We start from the raw sequence: 22,530 nt of genomic DNA, 5'->3' as shown, positions 1-22,530 counted from the left end.
TGGGCCCGGGGACGCCACAGCCCTGGACCCAGACGGCCCCGGAGTGACCTGGGGAGTGATGCAGAAGCTGATGGCGGAGGCTGAGCAGCCATCGGAGCACACTCACACTCCGCATCCCAGATAACTCACCGCCACTCCTCTTGTTTCTCTTGTGGTCTGTACAGTTGGAACTGGAGCTGGAGCAGGAAACACTTCACGGACCCTGACATTCTAAAGCAGAACGTTCACCACCTCCCTCTGGCTTCTATATTCAGAAAAAAAAGGGGGGGGGGAGACGGTGGGGCACAGGAGACTTGGCTGGACAGTTGTGAGGAGAACATTCTGGTAAAAGGGAAGTGTGTGGAAGGCCGCCCGCCCTGTCTATCAGAATTCCAACTTGGGGAGACTGAGGGGGACTCAGGGGAGTGCCGAAGGCGGCGCCCGAACTGTTCCCTGGCCTTCCAAACAGCCTGAGCAGTGCAGACCCCGGGTGTTCACTGGGAGCCTGTGCCTCGCCTCTGGGTGCCCCTGCCTTGAGGAAAATGCAAACACATGGGTCCCCCAAGATTACTCACCCTGTTGGTTGTATTGAAAGATACAAACTATAATGAAAGGCAAGCAATCAAGGCTGCTAGGTCCCTTCAACACAGCATACGTTGTGTTGGAATAATCCATTCATCCGTCACTTCCTGAAATCAATAAAAATATATATTAAAAAATAAATCAATAAACGTTTCCTCAGGTGAAGATTTAAAAAATCATGTCAATGGTTGAGTAACTTAGAACATAGGGTGCGAATTTTCTCTCTCAACTCATTCAGAAGGCTCATCCCCATCAGTAACTGTGAGCTTTAGATTCAGTATCTCCCGGGAGTGGGTCAACCGAGTTGATTTTGTCATTAATTTATCTTTGGGGCTGTTCTCCAAAGCCTGCACATGGAGCTCCCGTTAAGGGAAGAAGCACAGAACAACAAAAGTGTCTACGATTGAAAGCACATTCAGTTCTTCAGGACTATTTCTTATACCCCAGGGGTTCAGCCTCACCCCAACACACGCATTCTTCCATTTGTCTTACTGCTGAGTTCAGCTTTTATACCAAACTCTGCCTCTGTCAAGCAAATATGTCATTTATCTCTTAGTCATCTAATAATTTCACTATTAATCATTTGACAATGTGCCATCAGATAACAATTAGCAATAGCATCATAAGATAGATTTCTTGGGGGCGGGGGCTTTTAAAGTGGCAGGAGAATTCTTCAATTAATTTTTTTTAAGTCTCTCATTTTTGTTGACTTTTAAGTCAAATCAAAACTATTTTCTCAGCAGCTTCAAGGAAGAACTACGAACCGATTGCAATGACATGTCAGAACTGTGTGTGGCAACCATGCAGATCAGCACTCACACCATTTCCAAGAGGAACTAAAAATAGACTGTGGGCAATTGTGCAAAATGAGTGGGTAGATAGATTTTTTTTTAAGCAGGTCATGACCTCTGAGGTTTTCTGTTGTCTTCACTGTGCTCTATAAACTGAACCAAATGCCGTTTTCTGTCTTATGGGAGTTGTCCATTCCTAGTCTGCGGCCGCGGCACCGCATAGGCACGAAGGCCTAACGTCTGCTGTTCCCAGCGGCCGGTATGGGCCACCGCACCGCCTCACCTATGTCCCACGCCCAAGGCAAACCATTTGCTGTAGCAATACAGAATTCTGACCCCCAACAATTCCAACTTGCACTGGCATTTTTTATGATGCAGGACTCTGCTTCAGAATCCTTCTAATCACCTGCTCAGCAACCACTAAATTACTACCAACTCCTCAGAATGCCACTGCTGGCCAAGACCTTCTTTGTCCGCTCGACTTAAGGCAGTATGGAATGGGCTTTCCGTGAATTAGAAGTCCACAGTGGAGTTCACAGTGGAGATAGGCATGCCAGATAAGTAAAATAAAGAAGGCTCCTTCATATTTACAGTGTAATCTGATTTTATAGTGAAAACAAGAAAGGGGAGATGGAAAAAGATACTCTGAACCTCTGGCGTCCTGTGCAAGTACCCGGAGCACAAAGCTCTCACCTCCTCCTGACGTCGATACGAGTGCGGCCGGGGCCAGAGCACCTCAGTTCACTCCATCTGAGAATCCTCTCTGGATAATACTGAGCGTTATCTCTGAAATGCCACAGTCAACGGGATTTCACGTGAACAGTACATACAAAAGCTTAGCTGGTTCGACTTAAATCGACAAAATACACTGGTGTACTGGAAATCCTGTATTTAACATGGAGCAAATCCAAGCCCAGCACCGGGATATGTAAAACTGTCATATAAGACATTTAAGAAAATGGTTCCATGATACTCAAAGCGAATCTCAAAAGTACAACCTTCAGAAACGGACTCTACAGCTTAGGGAGGGATGTGAGAGAGTGGAAGGGACATAGCAGGGAATCACAGAGATGATTAAAAGGTTGGAAAATAGAAGCCAGAAATTATTTAGACTAAGTTGGAGAAGACTACCAGGTTTCTAAATAACAGTATTCAGGCCTGGGGAGGGCAGTCATACACAAGATGATGCCCAGCTGCTTTCTCCCCCAGCTGGGGAGTGAACGGAGAAATTAACTTTGATCACCGCATGGAAGATCTAAGTTGGATGTAAGAAAGGACTTTTGAGAATGAGGATTATCGGATGAGAAACCTTCTCGTGTGCCTCTTCTTGCAGCTGCTCATTAAATGACGCTGTTACACAAAATTCTTTTTTTCATTTGTTTTAAAAATTTTTTATCCTTACCTAAGTATATTTTTTCCATTGATTTTATTTATTTGTTTATTTGTTTGTTTATAGTGGAGGGGATGGAGGAGGGAGATACAGAAACTTTGATGTGAGATAGACACATTGGTTGCCTCCCGCACGCGCCCCGCCCCTGACCCCCTGACCCCTCACTTATCCAGTGCCATCTCCTGTCACTCCCCAGATGCTGGGCTTTTCCGCCTGCTTCTCCAGGTGACCCCTGCACTCTCCCCTCCTACGACACAACACCCCTTCCCAGCGCCCCATGCCCACCGCCCTCTCCTGCTCCGGGACCTGTGCTCCGGCCTCAGCACTTCGGACCAGTGACCCTCACTAAGAGCTCACGAGTTTCCACGAAAACGTCCCTTGAATGCTCTTACGGACCAGCGAGTGTAGATAAGAGCCTTTCCCGGCCTCAGAGGCAGTAACTGACCATTTAGGAGACACCTGCATGAAGGCGGGTCCTGACAGAATCTGGTGACTGAAAGTGGCCAGTGTCAGGCTGGACTGGCACTGCGGCCCCTGCAGCCCTCCCTCCACAGCCCCTGCCTGGTCCTGTCTCCGCCCACCCAGCTTCTCCCCCTCCCGCTGCACTGTGAACGCACTGAGAGCACATCATCTCCAGCTCCATTCTGACAGCATTCCTTTGGAGCGGAAAAAAGTCACTATATATATATATATATATATATATATATATATATGTGTGTGTGTGTGTGTGTGTGTGTGTGTGTGTGTGTGTGTGTGTGTGCGCGCGCGCGCACATACAGTATATGCTTTCATTTATCATGCATTTATCCTATGAGCTCTAGCGCACTTAAGATGCCTCTTAAATAGCTCAAAAGAACTTCAGTATCCAATTCCCAAAAATAAATTCATAATTTTACCCCCAAACTTTGTTCTTCTGATGTCACCTGTCACAGGGAATGATGTCAGACACCTAAGAATCATCCTCAACACTTTCCTTTTTTTAATGCCCGTAGCCAACCCATCACCAACTTCTGCAAATCTCCCCTCCCAAACAGCCCCCCAGCGTGTCCGTCCTCTCCACCTGGGCCAGCAGCCACCCAGGCCACGCTCTCATCCCCTCCGGTGGCAGCCTCCATGTCCTCTGGTCCTCTCAGCCATTTCCTACAACCAAGAGGATCCCAAAATGCAAACCCCTCATCTGGCCTCATGCTAAAGCCCTTCAGCAGCTTCCATGGTTCTTTTCAGAGACCACCCTAAAGCTGCTATAGGGCCAGGCACACCCACGTCATCTCACGCCCACCTCAGGCCCAGCCTGCTCCCTCAGCTGCCCAGCCTCACGCTTGCATGCCTCCTCCCAGCCTGTGCTGAGCCATTGCGCTGCAAGCCTCCCTCCGTTCCCCCCCCACCCCTCCCCCGTCCACACTGCCGGAAAACTGTCTTCCTTCTCCACGCCACCCAGGCCACTCCACCAGCCTCCAGAGGCCAGCGGGCACTTTGACCACCCTAAGGGTCCAGTGGAATCTTTCCATCGAAAGCTCCAAAGCGCCATGTCCTCCTCCTCCCCCTCCCCTTCTGTTCACATTTGCTTCTGTGATTTTGGGCTGGGCGCCCTCCTCCCTCAGACTGCTGGCTTCCTGAGAGCAAGAAGCGTGTCTGCATCCTCGTCACCACCCGGTCCCGGCACTGGGGAGGCCCGGGCACGCAGTCAGCGTTCGGGAAGGTGAGTTAACCGGCGGGTTTGTATTTGCCCGGCACTGAGCTGGCCAGATGTGCTTGGCAAAGATCATCTCATTCATTTTCACAACAGCCTTGCGAGGTTCTACCAATCTGTGAGCAACTCCGTTCTGCAGATGAGAGAACAGGGTCTACAGATGCTGGGCTTTTTCCCAATCTCACACATGAAAACTCACGTCCTCCACAGTGAGCTGCCTGTAGGCGGCTGCCCGTGCCTTGTGGGCTTCCTGGGGGAAGCGAGCATGTTACCTCCAGTAACCGAGCACAGGAGGAGGAAGAAATCTCTGAATCACAAACTGATCATTTATTTACACCTTGTGAGTGAACCTGAAAATCCTGAAATGTGTAAGCATCACCCCCAGGCCATGCCTGGGTATCTCCGTGGTCGTCCTGATAAGCCGAGGCTGTGTTTCCGTCCTCAATCAGGACACGCACGAGGCTCAACCCACGAACCTGTGAGTAAGCAAAACAACAAACCTCCCTCTCTCCCCTCTCTCTTTGAAAGCTGTTTTACAAAAAGAGCCAGCAGCAGGGTGCCTCGGTGGTGAGGCTGGGCTGCTCAAACAGAAGAAACAAGGAGGCTGCACCTGGATTGTGCCTGTTCAGTGAGCCTCACTGCTCCCGGCCAGGAGCGCAGCCCCCGCACAGCACACGCTGCCCGAGGCAGGCCTGGGACACACCTCTCCGGGCAGTCAGAGACCTCTCCAGGCAGAACCTGTGACGTCTTTCACCGGCAGGAAAACAACATGCTCCGCTGTCGTCCACTCTCGGAATACGCAGAAGACTGCTGAGTTCCTGTGCATGAGCAGTCTGCCTCCCCAAAGGTAGAGTTTTCCTTCTCCGCCCACCCTGCCCGGCCCTCCTCCGAGAGCAGAGGCGTCAGCGCACAGCCATCCCTGTGGCTCTTGTTGCAGGAGTAACGCCTGGAGGTTTGAGGCCAATCTGAGGTTGGCTGACCTGACCCTGACTTTCAGGAAGAGCCTCGCCCTTGTTCTAGAAGCTGAGGATGTAAAACGGGTCATCTCCATCGTTTGTGAAATGACTGCACCGTGACAGTGGGACTCTCAGGACCCCAGAGAGGTGTGTGTGTGTTTATTTGGGGCGGGGGGGGGGGGGGGGGGGCTGACAGATAAGCCGCCTTCATTTGGTTGAAGCAACAGGAACACATTGATATTAAACGGGACATAAACATCTATTGGAAACACATTTCTCAGCTAGTTGAGTTTTTCCCATCCAATCAATGTGCCAAGAATCTGTTTGCCGCGGTGAGAAAGGGGTTGTCATACATTTCGTTCCCCTTTTTATTCTTCTGAATGCGTGCTGAGAACACTTGGTCATAAAAAATTACGGATGACGGGAATAGAAGGGGTTTTGTGTCAGCTGTGCCGCATTCTTTAAACTCCTTCCAAGTTATGTGCCAAAGCCCTCGACCCTTCACCAGTTTTGTTGAAGGAGAAGCTGGAAAGGAACGGTGAGAGGAGAAGGCCGCTCTGTCTCTGGCCCCATCCAGGCCGGGCAGCCACACCTCAGGGAGGGGAGGAAGGCTGCCTCTTTGGGGGAGGTGGGAGGAGACAGACTGTGGGGGAGAAGCATTCCCATCAGTGCGATCTTGGGGTGAAGGGTGCAGATGCAGTCGAAAGCCTGCCAATGCCTTTGCCTCAGCCGTGAGCTGCCCGCCCTCGGCAACGCTTATGCTGCTCCAGGGCTGAGCCCCGTCTGAAGCGACTGGACTGACCCAAAAGTGTTTTCTTTGAAGTTCCATCCAATCCTGACGTGCCCTCAGAGCATGTGGGAGAGTCACCCTAACTCTGGGATGGCGGATTTCTTTTCTAAAGGCCCATCTCATGACTTACACTGCTGCTGTGCCTTTAGTTTCTGACATTCCCTCCAAATTCTGGGGAAGGGAGTTACCAAAGGCAGAAGTGGGGCCCTGGTGAGGCTCCTCAGGAAGCTGCCGGGAGGCCCCTGGGGCGTATCTCCCCAGCACGGGGCCTCTGGGCCTCTGCCCCTTCTCCCCCACGTGGTCCTGCTGAGGCTGGTTTGCACGAGAGTTTATGAAAGAGGAGGGTGAAGTCAAATCTGTGGCAACTGAACAGAGCCTCAGGAATGGACCACTCAGGGAAGTAAACCTGTGAACCACAGTACCTGCAAACTAAATAGCTAGATGGATCGCCTACAGAAATCAGTAATGTATGTGTCTTTTCAATAAGAAATAAACACCGAACCCTAACTTCACTGTTCTCATTCTTTGCAATCTATATAAATTCACTCTGCAATGAGAATCTATTTTTATACAACTCATATAAATAAAGGAGCTATTTTATTTTTTATCTCTCTACAAATTCAGGGAGTGAACTCCTATTTGCAATGAACGGAATAGAGAAAAACTGCACTCCCAAAATGGTTAGCTATTGTTAAATTTGGAATTTTAAAAGCATATCTTCACATATAAAGCAATGTTTATTTGTGTCTATTATAATGGCCTTATAGAAGTTTCAATTGGAATTGTTTTTAGTTTTAATTTTAAAATTTTTCAAAACAACCTTCCTACAACTGTACACTCCATGGAAATGCCTTACATGGAATAACATGCACACATTTAAGACACTTGAACTCTTCCACATTTCTGTGCTACTAGTTTATTCCGTAAAATTCTCATCTACGTTTTTCATCTTTTGTTGAAAGGTCAAGGTTGTGTGTCCCTGGTGGTTGCAAATTTGCGCACTCATTTACTGATTCACCCCACAAATCCTACCGGTCTGCTATGGCAGTCACCGTTACTAAACGCTGGAAACTCAATACTGAGCCAAATCAGAAATGGCCACTGCCCTCCTGAAGCTATCAGTTTATTGAGGGAACGTGCAATCATCAAGTAATCAATTACACATGTGTAGAGACTGTAACTGTGACAAGTCCTGTGAAGGAGAGTTCAACAAGCTTAGGAGAATCTTCAGCGGGATGCCGGAGCGTGGGGGCCGGGGCGTGATCCTGGAAAGCTGCCCTGAGGAGGGGATCTAGGGATTAACCCGAGGGAGGGAAGAGCTTTGCAGACCAGGAACAGCTTGTGCAAAGTGCAGACAGGGATCAAAGCAAAGGCGGAGGCAGAGGAGGAGTGCTGGGGAAGGAGGGAACCCATCCAGTGGGCTGGAGTGGTGGAAGGCAGCCAGACCTGCCGGGCTCTGCAGGAAAAAGTGTTTTGATATGTAGACCAACAGGAAATAATTGAAACCTCTGTAGGGTTTTAAGTGTGGGTGGGGTGATAGGACCAGGTTTGCATTTTGAAAAAATTACTGGCTTTGCCATAGGAGTGGATTAGAGGGCAGAGCCAGAATGTGGGGTTTATTGAGATAGAAACTCCCTTGGACACACGCATGGAAATGTAAGCTTCTGAAAACAAGCGTTTTAAAAGGATTGGAATTTTCTAAGAAAAGAAACAACTGGTATTTATCTTTTAAATCTTTTTTGTTTATTTGGGAGGGGTTAGGGCAAAGCTGCTTCACAGTGAGCGGAGAAAAAGAATGCACTGTGCTCCTTCCCAGAAGTCCTGGAAAAACATGTCATCAGCGATCAAAGTTACATTTCCCCTCAAAAAGGAAAATAGCTGTATTTGGGGTTTTTTTTGATTATATTCAACATAAATTATATTCTGAATGCCAGACAGTACAGAAAGTGTATTAATAAAATTTTCTAAAAACTACAGTTCTATTCCGGAGACCATGATGGCCTGCATTCTGAGGAATGTCGCTGGGAAGCACCTTCAGTGCTTGCATTCACATCACCTATGCACATGCTCTAGGGACCACACCTGTTTTGTTCAGGATCTATGTATGCCCAGTGCTCAACGAAGTAGGTGCTCAATAAAAATTAATTGGGTGAATTCATTATTCCAATTTTATATGTTAATATAATGTGCTTTTCACTCAACATTTAAGTCTTGGACTTAGATAAATGCCACATCAATCTTTTTTAATGACCAGTCAGCAATGCGTTATAGGGCATGTTCCATATATGTAAATAACTCCACATTGATGAGAGCCCACGTGTTTTAGGCTTATAAACAGTGCTACAGTGAACATCCTTGCACAGACATCTTAACACACCTGTCTAGGATAAATTCCTAGAACTGAATGAAATTGCTGGGAGAGTAAATATACAGGTGTCCCCCCAAAGTGTACCGGTTAATAATGCGGATTTTGTAATCAAAGAAAACATGATAATTTCGAGAGAATCATCAAAAGTACCTTATTCAAAGTAATGTCCATTGCTAGCTACACATTTCCCACATCTTTCAGGAAATTTGTGGATACTGTCCCAATAGAACTTTTCTTGTTTTGAGGCAAACCATTCAGACACCCAATTTTCCACTTCTTTGTACATTTTGAAGAGCTGCTCAGAAAGTGCATGTGCCATCGATCAGAACAAGTGGTAATCTGAAGGAGCAAGGTCTGGTGAATACGGGGGGTGGATTAATACTTCCCAGACAAGATCTTTAACTGGTTTTGAAGTGTGTGGTGGTGCGTTATCATGAAGCAAAATTATTTTGCCGTGTCTTCTGGCACATTCAGTTTTACGATCAAAGCGTGGTTCAAATTGATTATTTGTTGTCAGTAACCATCAGTATTAATGGTTTCACCTGGTTTTAGAAGCTCATAATACACCACACCTTTCCTGATCCCACCGAACGCATTGTCTTCTTTCTGAAGCAATTTGACCTTGAAGTTGATGTTGATGGTTGTTGACCTGGATCAACCCATGATTTTGTGCATTTGGATTTTCAAAGTAAGTCCACTTTTCATCACCAGTCACAATTCGATGCAAAAAAGACTTTCTTTCGTGCCATTGAAGCAACATTTTATTGGTAACTTTTCAGTTTTCCATTTGTCTTTCGTTCAGTTGATGTGGTACCTTTTTCCTTCCTTTAAAAATCTTTCCCATTGCTTGTAAATGATCAGAAATTGTTTGCTGAGCAATGTTTAATCTTTCTGCAAGTTGTTTTTGAGTTTGACATGCATCTTCATCCAATAATGCTTGTAATTATTGGTCTTCAAACTTTTTTGGTTGACCTGGATGTTCTTTGTCTTTCACATCGAAACCATCACGTTTAAAGTGTTTAAACTAGCGTTCACAAGTATCTTGAGATGGAGCATGCTCACAATAAGCTTCCTAAAGTATACAATAACTTTCAGCAGCACTTTTCTTCAAAATAATGAATTAAAACTTCCAGAAAATGCTCTTTTTTTGGCATGAAATTCGACATTTTTAAGCATAAAAATATCTATGATGTTAACACCTTCAGCAAATTTGACATATGAAGTTTTGAAGCTTGCTGTCAATACAACAAAATAGCATACATATCAAATTGCATTTATATCAATATGTGTGTAACTCCAGCTACTGAAAAAAATCTGTATTATTAAACAGTACACCTGGTATATACACTTGAACAGCTGATCGCTCAATTTTGAAACTGAAATGTATTTTAATAAATACTGCCTTTATAATTATTAAAAGTGCATATATATATATAAAACAAAACAAAAAAAACTATATACATTTTTTTGGGGGGGGGAATATATATATATATATATATATATATATATATATATATATAGACACACACAGAGACACACACTAGAGGCCCAATGCACAAAATTCGTACAAGGGGCTTGGCCCTTGCAGCCCCAGCTTGATCTAGAATAGGGGTGTCGAACTCAATCAGAGAAGGGGCCAAAATCTAAAATCCAGCCTAAATCGCGGGCCGAATGGTTTACTGAACAGTCATAAACTGACAATGTCATAAACTGACAGCGGAGTGCAGTGATGACAGCGCGGTGCGGGCCACATTGCAAGGCCTGGAGGGCTGGATTTGGCCCGCGGGCCTTGTGTTTGACACATGTGATCTAGAAGGTCGTCAGGCAATCCAGTCTAATTAGCATAGTATGCTTTTATTATATACTAAAGGCTTGGTGCACGAAATTCGTGCACGGGGGTCTCTCAGCCCAACCTGCACCCTCTACAATCCAGGAGCTCTCAGGGGATGTCCTACTGATGGCTTAGGCCCATTCCCCATGGCTCTCTGCTCTCTGCAGGCCTTGAGGTTTTGCTGCAGCCATGGAGATGAAGCCCCCACGCCCCGCTCTCCGCTCTCTGCCTGCCTTGCCACGCGCCATGCGAAGGAAGCCCCAATGCCCTGCAGTGTGCTCTGCCAGCCAGGCCTGGGGGCTTTGCTGACACTAACACACTAAGGAAGCCCCCAAGCCCTGTTGTCCTGGCTCTGTCTGCTGGGCCTGGGAGTGCTCCCTTCACTGCTGTGCTAAGGAAGCTCCCATGCCCTGCTCTCTGGGCTCTGTTTGCTGGGCCTAGGGCTTCCCTGCTGCTACAGTAAGGAAGCCCCCAAGCCCTGCTGTCCTAGCTCTGTCTGCTGGGCCTGGGGGTGCTCCCTTCACTGCTGTGCTAAGGAAGCTCCCAAGCCCTGCTGTCCAGTCTTGACTGCCGTGTCTGAAGTGGATCAAAAACCCCTCTGGGGGCAGATCCAGCCTCGCTGCTCCTGCGAACAGGCCAGACAATCCAGCAGGGGAGCTGAGGGGACTGGGCACTGCCATCTTGTGGCTATGGGGACCACCATTTAGTTGCGGAGTGATGGCTAATTTGCATATTATTCTATTATTAGATAGGACTAGAGGCCTGTTGCAGGAAGATTCCTGCAGTAGGGCTTCCTGCTGTGGTCTCCGCTGCCCCGCCTGCTTCCCTCCCTTCTCCCCCCCCTCCCTTCTCCCCCGTCCTGTCTGCTTCCCTCCCTTCTCCCCCCCCCCCCCCCCCGCCTCCTTTCTCCCCCGTCCTGTCTGCTTCCCTCCCTTCTCCCCAGCCCTGATTTATAGGAGCCCTCTGAACACTGGTCATACTAAACCTTGTCCATTCTATAGATCTGACGTCTTTCTCCTACTTCACTTAAAAAAAATTTTTTTAATTGATTTTTTTACAGAGAGGAAGAGAGAGTTAGAAACATCCACGAGAGAGAATCATTGACCAGCTGCCTCTTGCACATCCCCTATTGGAGATGTGCCCGCACTGATGTACATGCCCTTGACCGGAATCAAACCCATGACCCTTCAGTCTGCAGGTCGATGCTCTATCCACTGAGCCAAACCGGTTTCAGCTCCTACTTCACTTTTTAAAAACCTTTGTTGCCATAGCTGGTTTGCCTCAGTGGATAGAGTGTTGGGCTGAAGACTGAAGCATCCCAGGTTCAATTCTGGTCAAGGGCACATCCCTGGGTTGCCAGCTCAGTCCCCAGTAGGGAGCATGCAGGAGGCAGCCGATCAATGATTCTCTCTCATCATTCACTCTCACTTCCTCTCTGAAATCAATAAAAAATGTTTTGTTTTTTTTTAAAAAACTACTATTTAATAAACAAACAAATAAATAAATAAATAAACCTTTGTTGATTTTGTCTTTGAAAAACAAAGTTTTATCATTTATATAATCAGTTCTGTCAACCTTCTCCTTTAAGATTTCTGGCTTTTGTGTTCTCCGTGGAACTAGGTCTTTCTCTCTCCAGGATAAAAACACCTTCCTAGTAGTATTCTCTTTGGATAAGTTTAAAACTTTTAAAAATTTTTGTTGTTTTTGTTAATCCTCACTCAAGGATATTTTTCCATTGATTTTTAGAGAGAGTGGAAGGGAGAGAGAGACACACAGACAATGTGAGAGACAACTTGATTGGTTGGGAACCGGGGATTGAACCTGCAACCGAGTTATGTGCCCTTGACCAGAATGGGACCCAGGACCTTTCAGTCTGCAGGCCATTGCTCTATCCACTGAGCCAAACCAGCTAGGGTGCTTTGACATGTTTGAAAGTGTTTCTGGAGGGCAATCAGGAAAAAAAATATTTTTAAAAAATATTCATTCCCTTTGCCAGAAATTCCCCTTTTAGAATTTATTCCAAGGAAATAATAGACACAAAGTTTTAGTTTTAAGGATATTAATTAAAGAGCTGTTTTTAATGGCAAAAAACAACAATAAAAAAACCCGCACAAAAAAACAAACGATCAAACAACCAACTGTTAATGAAAAGTTCAAAATGGAATGAAAATTGGTTAAATCAATTATGGTATATCCATAGCCATTAACCTGCTAACAAGATTTAATCATATTAAAACATGAATTACTAAAAACACAAATATGCTTTTAGCACAAATATCCAACATATCAAAAAACAATTTTAACTCGACACAGAAAGAGAAAACTGTATTTACTTAATAGTGGGTTAGTTCTGGGCATTGAAAATAATGGGTGATCTTTTCCTTTTCTTTTATGAGCATGTTTAAATAAAAAGTTTAAAATTTAGTGTAGCCCATAATTATGCAGATATAACATTGTTAAATGTATCACACGTTTTAGTAGCCAGATTAGAGAGTATTACCTTTGTCTTCAACCTTATATCTTGTGCTTCATCCAATAACCAAGTCACTTCACCCTTTTGTACTTGGCTTTCCTCATACGTTAAATGAAAATAATAATATCTACTTTGATTTCACTCACAGGAAGATTGTGTTATTGTTTGTAATACACTGTAAGCTACATAGAAAACGGTGCTAATAATATATTATTTATACTCAACTATGACATCATTGCTTTTTTTTTTTTTTTGCTTAAACCCCTTTACTGAGTATGACTGACATACGAAAAGCTGTACATCATTATTGTGTACAACTAGATGAATTTGGAGATAAGCACACACCCCGAAACCATCGCTACAGTCTTTGCCATATACATACCTGTAGCTTTCAAGGTTTCCTGCTGCCACTTTATTATTATTATTTTGTGATAAAGACACGTAAGATCTACCCTCTTAGCAAAACCACGTACACAGCAGAGTACAGCTCCGGCACCGAGCTTCAGGCAGACTCTGGGACTGTGTCTTGCTGACTGAACTCTGTGCCTTTGACTAATGCCTCTGGCTTCCCTCTCCCCAGCCCCTGGCAGCCGCCATTCCCCGCTGCTCCTCTGAGTCTGACTGATTCCTCACACAAGTGGAGTCAGGGAGTCCTTTCCTCTGGTGCTTTCACTCCCTTCACGTGGCACAGAGCCCTCCAGGTGCTGCATGTTGTTACAAATGGCAGGATTTCCTTCTCTTTCCTTAGTTGCTTTCAGTGTAAATGCAATGAAAACATTAGCTCAATACCTTAAAAATATTTTTTAAATTAGCTAAGGAAAATTTAAAAAAAGAAAAGTTGCCTACCAAAATAGATTGTAAGAGAAGAGAAAATAGTCAGCAAGCGTTTACTAACTGCCTCCTGTGTGCCAGGCTGGGGCTGGGTGCTGTAAGAGTAACACAGTCTGTTCTCAGGTCCTGCACCGTGGAGATGGCACAGGCAGAGGCACAGGCCAGGCTCCCCAGACCCTCAAGAGGCAGAGAGCGAGCCTCTACCAAGGCAGTCAAGAACAGGCAAGTCGGCCGAAACCGGTGTGGCTCAGTGCATAGAGCGTCGATCTGCGGACTGAAGGGTCCTGGGTTAGATTCCGGTCAAGGGCATGTATCTTGGTTGTGGAAGGTCCCCAGTAGGGGGTGTGCAGGAAACAACTGATCAATGTTTCTAGCCCTCTATCCTCTTCCTTCCTCTCTGTAAAAAAATCAATAAAATATATATATAAAAAAAAAAGAACAGCAAGTCTGAGCACCAAGGCCAGGGAGCCAGGTATGGGAGCTCAGCCTCACCACTGAGTGACGGTGGGACAGACAGTATCAGGGCGGTCTGCAGTAGTTTTTCAGCCTACGGAGAAATTAGGGGACAAACTGGTTGGGGATGCCCCATTCTTGAGGGGTTCCCCTGGTAAGCATCAGGGGGGAATCCCCCTGAATATGGTGTAACCCCAACAGTAAAAATAGGGGCCAGAGGGGAGAACAGATCCCTGCTTGCTAGCAGAAGACTGGAAGGGGTGGGGGAATTCTTAAAAACTCCATTTACAGAACAGGAGATCCCCTTCTGGTCCTCAAAGTTCCCTCACGCGGGTACTCCAAGACAGCTGTGGTTACCAGCCTCTTGAACTTTATTTCTGAGTCCCCTTCGTTCAGGGTTTGAGGAAGCATGTGAACATATATTAACACATCTAGGATGATAGAAGTAGAAATACACACTCACCACACAAGCACACTGCTTGGCTGCTAGGAGTTCAGTAGTCCCAGAATTGAAGTCATTTATTTGTACCACTGGAATCTAATGGTTGTTCATTTAAATATAATTCCAAACACAAGACAGTGTAAGGTAAGACATGCGTGTCAGAAAAACTCACTCCGGACACAAATGCCATTGTGGATTCCAACCTTGTGGGTGATCCTGGCGTCAGCAGAAAACAAAAATAATAACATTAGCGTAAACTTATCTAGTGGCTATTATGCACCAGACACAGATGAAAAGAAGCAGAGATATGGATTTAACAGTTTTGGAATGAAATTAAAATTCTCAAGTCCATTTTCCTTTCCCATCACCTTAGCCCTAGAGAAGCAATTAACTTCAGGAACTCTTCCTTTGCATGGGGGAGGCAGTGCGGGTTAAAATAAACAATGCATTCATTTGCAAAGTGCCTGGAATTTTAAAAATGCATTAAGGACCAAGCACACTATTATTATTACACTTAGAGGCCCCATGCACGAAACTCATGCAGGGGGCTCGGCCCCCCGCAGCCCGGGCTTCCTCCGGAAAGACTCCGGTATAATTAGCATATTACCCTTTTATTATTATAGATTCTCCCATATATTCCACGGAAGCACATACTAAATGCATCCCGACAGGCGAAATTCTCTCATTTCTCCAAGGTACAAATTAGGTCAACGTCAGAGATTCTACTGCCCTAAGTGTCCCAACCACTAACACAAAACAGGACAAACCTTTTTTTTAACCCCACAAGCTGCACCAATCTGACCTGCACTGGAATTTCCAGCTGGTGGCCAGGTGACAATATGAAAAGGTGGCAATATGATCATTATGGAAAAATAACCCAAAGCCAAAACCTTCTTGTGGCAGGTTGGTAGGATCATTCTTTACATGAAAATTACGTTTTGTCTATTATATAGATACTAAACTTTCAGTGAATGAAGTGGAAGTTGCTTTGAATAAATCTATACAATCAATAGTAGGCTGGCTATGCCTGCATGTGTAGTTTGTTTAAAAACACTAAGATAGTAAGGCAACAAGCAGACTGTCAAATTACAGTGGGGAGGGGAGGGAGATATGGGGGAGATAAGAGATCAACCGAAGGACTTGTATGCATGCATATAAGCACAACCAATGGACGAAAAACTCTGGGGAGGGAGGGCATGTATGGGAGTAGGGGGGCAATGGTAAGATATGTACACATATAATATCTTAATTAAAAAAATGAAAAAAAAACACTAAGTAGCATTTTTAATACCCATGTCCTCCCAAAAATCTGTTTTCTAAAGTTGATCTAAGAAAACATACCATATTCCATATTATATATTCAAACCTTTACATACTATTATTTTAAAAATAGAAACTTCTTAACAGAATCATAAAACTAGAGGGCCTTAATATTGTAACACATGCTCTTTACAGAACATATGTAACTTTCCATTAGTATATAGTACAGGAGATTAAAACCTCTAACAGCCCAGCTGGCCTGGCTCTGTGGCTGAGCAGCGACCCATGAACGAGAGGTCAGGGCTGGATTCCTGCTCAGGGCACATGCCAGGCTTGCGGGCTCCATCCCAGTGTGGGGCATGCAGGAGGCAGCCAATCAGTGATTCTCTCTCATCATTGATGCTTCTCTCTCTCTCTCCCTCTCCCTTCCTCTCTGAAATCAATAAAAATATGTTAAAAACAAACAAAACCTCTAACACTTAGGTGAACCATACCTGCAAAGAACCTTTATACATGTCTCATTTTTTCTGTGCACATCCTAGTATTATATATATATATATATATATTATATATATTATATATAATATATATTAATGTAACAACGTAAATCAACACCCATTTCCACTCAATAATTATCTTGAATATATTTTACATGTTTGTAATTAAACTTTTAATATATTTCTTAAGAGTGAAAAGACCCTGTTCAAAGTTTGAGAACATCATTTTACCTGAACTAGGTTTGAATAAAAGTAATTGGACACTTACTTCACATTTAAAATTACTAAAATGAGTCTATACACTTTAGAATTTGCTAAATTTAGCACACTAAAAATAAATCAGTATGAGGGCTTTAAGCTGGAAAATTTATGAATTTCATTTCCAGCTCAATCTATTCTTCCGATCATTCTAAATTCCACAGGCAGGTACGCCGGTCAGAAAGCGGCCCTGGAAATGGAGTCTGTGTGTGACAGGCAGCGATGGGCAGGCTCCTCCTCCCGGGGAAAACCCTGCTAATATTTATAACGTTATGACACGGGGTAATACTCACAAGGTGGTTGTAGGAGTATAAACACCGCCGCGGCCCTCTGATTGGCTGCCGGTGATGTAACGCCCATGTCAATACTTCCCAGCGCACGCACGTGTCGGCCTTTTATTTAAATTTCCATTTCATCACGGCGAGGACACACTCGGGGCGGCGCGTTGTCAGTGAAAGACTTTCGCCCGCGGCGAGGCGCCGCCCGGGAGGGGTCCGCGGCGGAGCCTCCGCGCCCGCGGCAGCCCGGCCGCCGCCTTAGTCGCGGAGCAAAATACAATACGTTCCCCTCCCCGGGCGCCGCCGCCCCGAGCCCCGGCGGCGGAGCGCCGCTCCCGTCCCTCCCCGGCCCGGCCGGCCGGCGCGCGGCGAGGGAAGAACATGCGCGGCGCGGGCGCTGGTAGGTGCGAGCGGGCGGCGGGCGGCGGCCACCCCGGTCACTCCCGCTGCCCGTCCCCGCCGAGCCCCGCCGGCCGCCCGCGCCCGCCCCGCCCGAGACCCCGGCCCGCCGCCCGCGCCCGCGCCCCCGCCCGGCCCCGGCCCCCCGCCGGCCGCCGCCGCCGCCCCCGCCCGCCCGCCGGGCCCGGCGCCCCCACCCCAGCGGCCCGGCCCCAAGCCCAGCCCCCTCCCCGCCCGGCCCCCACCCTTTCCCCTCCAGCGGTGGCGGCTACCCCGGTGCATTGTGGGCGCACGGTCCGTTGTTCATTTGCCATTCGACCTCCGCCGGGGCCTGGTCGCACGGAAGCGCTCCGCCCGCTGCATTGTCGGGCGTTATGTGGCGGCGCCCGGCGCTCTGAGCAGCCCGCGCCCCAGCGCCTCGCACCGGCGGCGGCGGCAGGCCCGGCGGGCGGCGGGCGGCGCGGCGGCCGGAGGGCAGCGAGGGGCGCCCGCGCTCCGCCGACTCCCCAGGCCGCACGCGCCCGCCGCGCCTCGCTCCCCGCCGCCCCTTCCCCGCGCGGGACGCGGCCCGGAGCGCGGCGGGGCGGGGGCGCAGGGCGCGCGGGCGGCCGGCGGGAGGGCGAGGCCCGGCCCCGCGAGAGAGCGGCGGGGGGCGCGGGACGCGGCCCGCGGCAGGCCGGGCCGGGCCGGGCGGCGGCGGCGGCGCGCGCCATGTCGTTCAGTGAGATGAACCGCAGGACGCTGGCGTTCCGGGGCGGCGGGCTGCTGGCCGGCGGCGGCTCCGCGAACAATGCCGCCGGCGGGGAGGCCTCGGCTTGGCCCCCGCAGCCCCCGCCGCGCCAGCCCCGGCCGCCCGCGCCGCCGCAGCCCAACGGGCGGGGGGCGGACGGGGACGCGGAGCCGGAGGGCCGGGCGCCCCGGGACCCCGAGGCCGCGGCCGCGGAGGAGGCGCCCGAGCCGCCGCTGCCCCCGGACGCGGGCGGCCCCGGCCCGCTGCTCGCCGAGAGGAACCGTCGGACGCTGGCCTTCCGCGGCGGCGGGGGTCTGGGCAACAATGGCAGCAGCCGCGGCCGGCCCGACCCCCCGGCGTGGCCGCCCCGGCATCTGTGCGGGCGCGGGCCGGCGGAGCCGGAGCCGGACGCGCCGGAGGGGAAGGACTCGGCGGCGGACGGCGCGTCCCTGAGCGACAGCAGCGAGGACGACGAGGAGGGGGCGAGCCCGGGCGACGGCAGCGGCGCGGAAGGCGGCGGCCGGCGCTCGGGCGGCGACGGCGGGGACGAGGCGGAGGGCGGCGCGGGGCCCGGCGACGGCGAGGCCGCCCCGCAGCTCCCGCTCGCGCGGCCCAAGTCGCTGATGCAGAAGCTGCAGAGCTCCTTCCAGGCGGCCTGGCTGCGGGACTTCCCCTGGCTGCGCTACTGCCCCGACACCGGCCTCATGTCCTGCGGCTGGTGCCAGAGGACCCCCGCCGACGGCGCCGGCGCCGACCTCGCGCCCCTGGGGCACGACGAGCTGTCGCGAGGGACCCGCAACTACAAGAAGACGCTGCTCCTGCGGCACCACGTCTCCACGGAGCACAAGCTCCACGAAGCCAACGCCCAGGTACGGTGGACCCTGCCCCCGCCTCCCGGTCCTTCCCGCAGGGCCCGGCTCCCCGCGCCGCGCTCCCGGGGAGCATCGTAGGGCCGGGAGAGGTGCGGGCCCCTCGGGCTGGGGAGGTCGGAAAGCCCAGGGAAGAGTTTCCAGAAGTTAATCTGTGAGATGGGGAGGACGGGGGAATGTCAATTTATTAATCGTAGCGCTGAGCTTATTTCGTTGTTTTACAACTCCTATTTCTTTGCCCATGTTTGAGTTAAAAAAAAAAAAATTAGTAAAGCAAGGTGGAATGTTTTAACCCGAAAAGGTTGACTTTGCGGTCAAAAGTTTCATTGCCTGTGATTTTTGAAAAGCTCCGGTTCAGTGTTTTATAGCATGCCGGTGGAAGTCAAACCTGGGACCTGGGAGCTCTTTGAAGAATGAATTACTAAACGATTTCCTTAACCTTTGACGCTACCCCTTTTCGGAAAACATCCAGCCAGGAAATTCTTTACATCAAGTCAGAATAGTTTGAAATATGAGAGCAGTATGTAAATGTAGTGGAAGCTATTTGCTTAACACTCCTTTTCCTTACATAGTTTTGCTAAATTCATCTTTGAACTTATTGAACTTTCCTTTGGGTAAATTACTGTAGTTTTTGTCTGTTTCTTCTATCAGGATTTCTGTGTTGAGATTTTATATAATCCGCCTTTTTCAAAAGTTAATTTGACTGGTAGAGTACATATTTACCAAACTCCTTGAAAGCAAGTCCTTAGTTACAAAACAAGTAAGCTGCGCTCTAGTTCTTCCTTTTTTGTTTTAATATTTCCATTCTGTAGAGTAGTCCTGACGGTTTTGATAATCCCCTTTTAGGCCTAGCAGAGGTTGGCCAGTTCTCCTGTAAGGCTTTTTGGACAACCTGTGCTGGTGGGTGGAACTCGCTCTTGTACTGGGAGCCCCCTGTTTATTGGAATGATCTTGCTGCTCAGAACACTTACGCTGGAGTTAATTAAGCAGCATCTAGTAACGCCCAGAACCTTTTCAGAAGTTAAGCTTGAACTTTAAAGCGAAGGTTTATTTTTCCCAGGGGACAGTGGCAATAGTTTTTGCACAAACTTTAACTGCCTAAGCCCAGAAGGAAGGTTATTTAAAGATATAAGGCCCAGAAAGGTTAAGTAAATTGTCCTGAGCCTTAGAGCCCTTGGAGATAACTGAGACTAGAGCCTGTAAGGAATGTTGTAATGGGGAAAGAATGGATTTTGGAGCAAATCTGGGTTCAGATCTCAGTGTTCTGCAATTATTAGCTTTGTGAGCTTGGGCAGTGGAGTGAAATAGTACTAACATTTCCTTGTTTTCCATATGCCAAATACCCATTTACCTTAACTCTGCAAAATAATCATTTTGCTCTCATTTTACAGAAGAGGAGTTTGAGGCTTTAAGGGTTAAGTTATGTATTTCTGAAGTTAATTAGTAAAATGATGAGATGGGAAACTTGTGAAAATGAAAGTAGACTTTTCTAAATAATGGTAGGTTGGTTATTCAGAAAAATTAAAATAGACTATTAGAAAGGACTTTCTTAATATACAATACAATGGGCCAGTTACTCCTCTTATCAGCATGGTCTCTCTCTATAGGCAAAGCTGAATGGAAATGCAAATTATAATTAGCTGCTTAGTGAACCTGAAATCAGAGGAAGGGGAATTAGTTAGATCACCGAATGACGGACTTAGTGTGGTGCGTGAATTCTCCCCCCAGGCATGCATCCGGATCAGGGAATTCACTCCTAGATAAAATCATTATTTATTAAACTTGATCTCTGAATCATCCCTCCCTTCCAGGCTCCTTGGCCCCCTTGAAGCTCTCTTTATAGATCTTATATGCAGCCCATCTTCTTTCTCTTGGGACATTCTTTCATCAGACAGAGGGAATACAGTTTACTTGGAGGCTATATATTGGTTCCCTTGGTTGGATTTTGGATGTTTGCACTCTGAACTGATCCTAATTATTTGTCTATTTTAATTCTAGCTAATCTTAGTTTGGGGTGCTAATTTGTTATTGTATGTGCCTTGCAGGTACCACCTACATTTCTCCTTGTTAAAGTGAATGACAGGTTCAAGAACTGACTTATTACCCTGTGGACTGAGTTCACTTTTTTCCATTGTCCTGCAGTCTTTGATTACCAGTAGGAGGCAGTATAACACCGACTGTAAGAGCATTTTCGGGTTTAAGGTTAGGGGGACCTGAATCCTAATTCTTTTTATTGGCTAGCAAAACTTAGCTTCCTCATGTATGCAAAGTATATATGCCAGCACATAATCACTTAGTAAATGAAAACTATCATTCCTGTTTTCTTTGCAGATAAGTGTAACAAGATGCTTTTTGTGGCCTGGTGTCTCTCCTGTCTCAGTGTTAGCAGTTTTATCAGTTTGGAGGCCACTTTATCTCACCCAATCACACTGATTCTAGAGAGCAAACCAGTTCCTTTTTTTCATACCTTCCGAGACCTTGGCCATCCAGTTCTTTGAGCATTCTGAGATTTCTCATCACACATGCAAGTTTTCTCAGCTTCATAAAAAATGCCTTATATTAACATTCTCCTATCTTAAAAACATTGAAATGAGAGTTTTAGAGTTCTTCAGGCAAGAATTCAGTTGGAGGTTGGGCTAGTTCACTCCTTTTATTAAACACACACACACTTTTTTTTGCTGTTTTAAGGAGGCCTGTTTTTTTTAGAGGAGTTTGGCCAAATTTTAGTATGTCACCAAGGGTTACTTTTTCTTATTTTTCCTGTAAGTAAGTAAATTTCTTTTTCATTAATTTCATGGTGGTGACTAAAACATTATAGCACCTTCTTAAAAAGTTTGATGTTCTTATTAACTGTATGTTAGTTAAGGATTCCTCATGGAAGAGAGTCTGTAAGTAAGCTTTCAGAATCTGTCCTTGGCCTTCTATTTCAAAGAGAAGCCTATAGTTCTTTATAAGCTTATGTGAAGTATAACATGTAAGGGACAGCATAGAGGAAGGGAGAGGGAGAAACATCAATGAGGAGAATCATCTATTGGCTGCCTCCTGCACGCCCCCTACTGGGGATAGAGCCTGCAACCCCAGGAATGTGCCCTCCCCAGGGATCTAACTGTGACCTCCTGGTTTAGAGGTTGACGCTCAATCACAGAGTCACACTGGTCAGGCTATACCTTATATTTTGAGTAACAGCTGACTATGTCTGTATAGAATCAAGTTCAATAATTAGCTCATACAGGAATTGACCATTTGGCCTAGAGGACTTTAAAATTGTTTTAACTGATTATACCATGTCGGTTGGTTCAGGTCATTTTCTACCCACTTGTGAAATTTCATAGTTTACATCACACATTCTGCCAAGCCTTTCCAGTTTACTAGCCCCAAAACAAGCACTCAGGTGTATAGGTATTATGCATTTACTTAGCCTTTCCAGAAAGTAAATACTGAATTCAGATCTGGTCTGGGTGACATAATAAGTGACTATATTGAGGTCATCACTAAAGCAAAGGTGAAACAAAGCTACCAGTCTTCTTTGAATTCAGCAAAAATATAGCTCAAGGATTATTGTTTTTATCAATTTAGGAGGAAAATCTGAAAACCCTCTCACTAAGAAGAAGAAACATTAAAGATGAAACTATGCCCATTAAAGAATCACTTTGTATATTATTA

At 47.2% G+C, this 22,530-nt stretch overlaps 1 protein-coding gene and 2 long non-coding RNA genes across 5 annotated transcripts in view; 1 reads left to right on the top strand and 2 right to left on the bottom strand.

Moving 5' to 3' along the window:
- Nucleotides 1-50: 50 nt before the first annotated feature.
- On the bottom strand, nucleotides 51-17,340 carry LOC311612158. The gene is made up of 3 exons (XR_014793235.1): nucleotides 16,885-17,340; nucleotides 555-668; nucleotides 51-244 (listed from the first exon to the last, which is right to left on the bottom strand). It is a non-coding gene; the product is annotated as an uncharacterized lncRNA (long non-coding RNA).
- Nucleotides 13,090-14,069, bottom strand: LOC311612159. The gene is made up of 2 exons (XR_014793236.1): nucleotides 13,697-14,069; nucleotides 13,090-13,601 (listed from the first exon to the last, which is right to left on the bottom strand). It is a non-coding gene; the product is annotated as an uncharacterized lncRNA (long non-coding RNA).
- A 208-nt stretch (nucleotides 17,341-17,548) lies between the features above and the next one.
- ZBTB10 (zinc finger and BTB domain containing 10) overlaps nucleotides 17,549-22,530 on the top strand; it is a 50,042-nt gene continuing 45,060 nt past the window's right edge. For 2 of the 3 annotated variants that reach the window (XM_084864998.1, XM_084864999.1), the window contains exon 1: nucleotides 17,869-18,867. In XM_084864998.1, the coding sequence (XP_084721124.1) occupies nucleotides 17,980-18,867 (888 nt within the window). In that variant the 5' untranslated portion in view covers nucleotides 17,869-17,979. Of the gene's footprint in view, nucleotides 18,868-22,530 lie in introns of all 3 variants that reach the window. The other variant, XM_084864997.1, reaches the window with a different exon arrangement.

The sequence above is a fragment of the Pipistrellus hanaki genome (genome assembly GCF_964339955.1).
Source record: "Pipistrellus hanaki genome assembly, chromosome: 17".
In the NCBI taxonomy this organism is placed as follows: Eukaryota; Metazoa; Chordata; class Mammalia; order Chiroptera; family Vespertilionidae; genus Pipistrellus; species Pipistrellus hanaki.
This window is presented reverse-complemented; position numbering and strand designations above follow the sequence as displayed.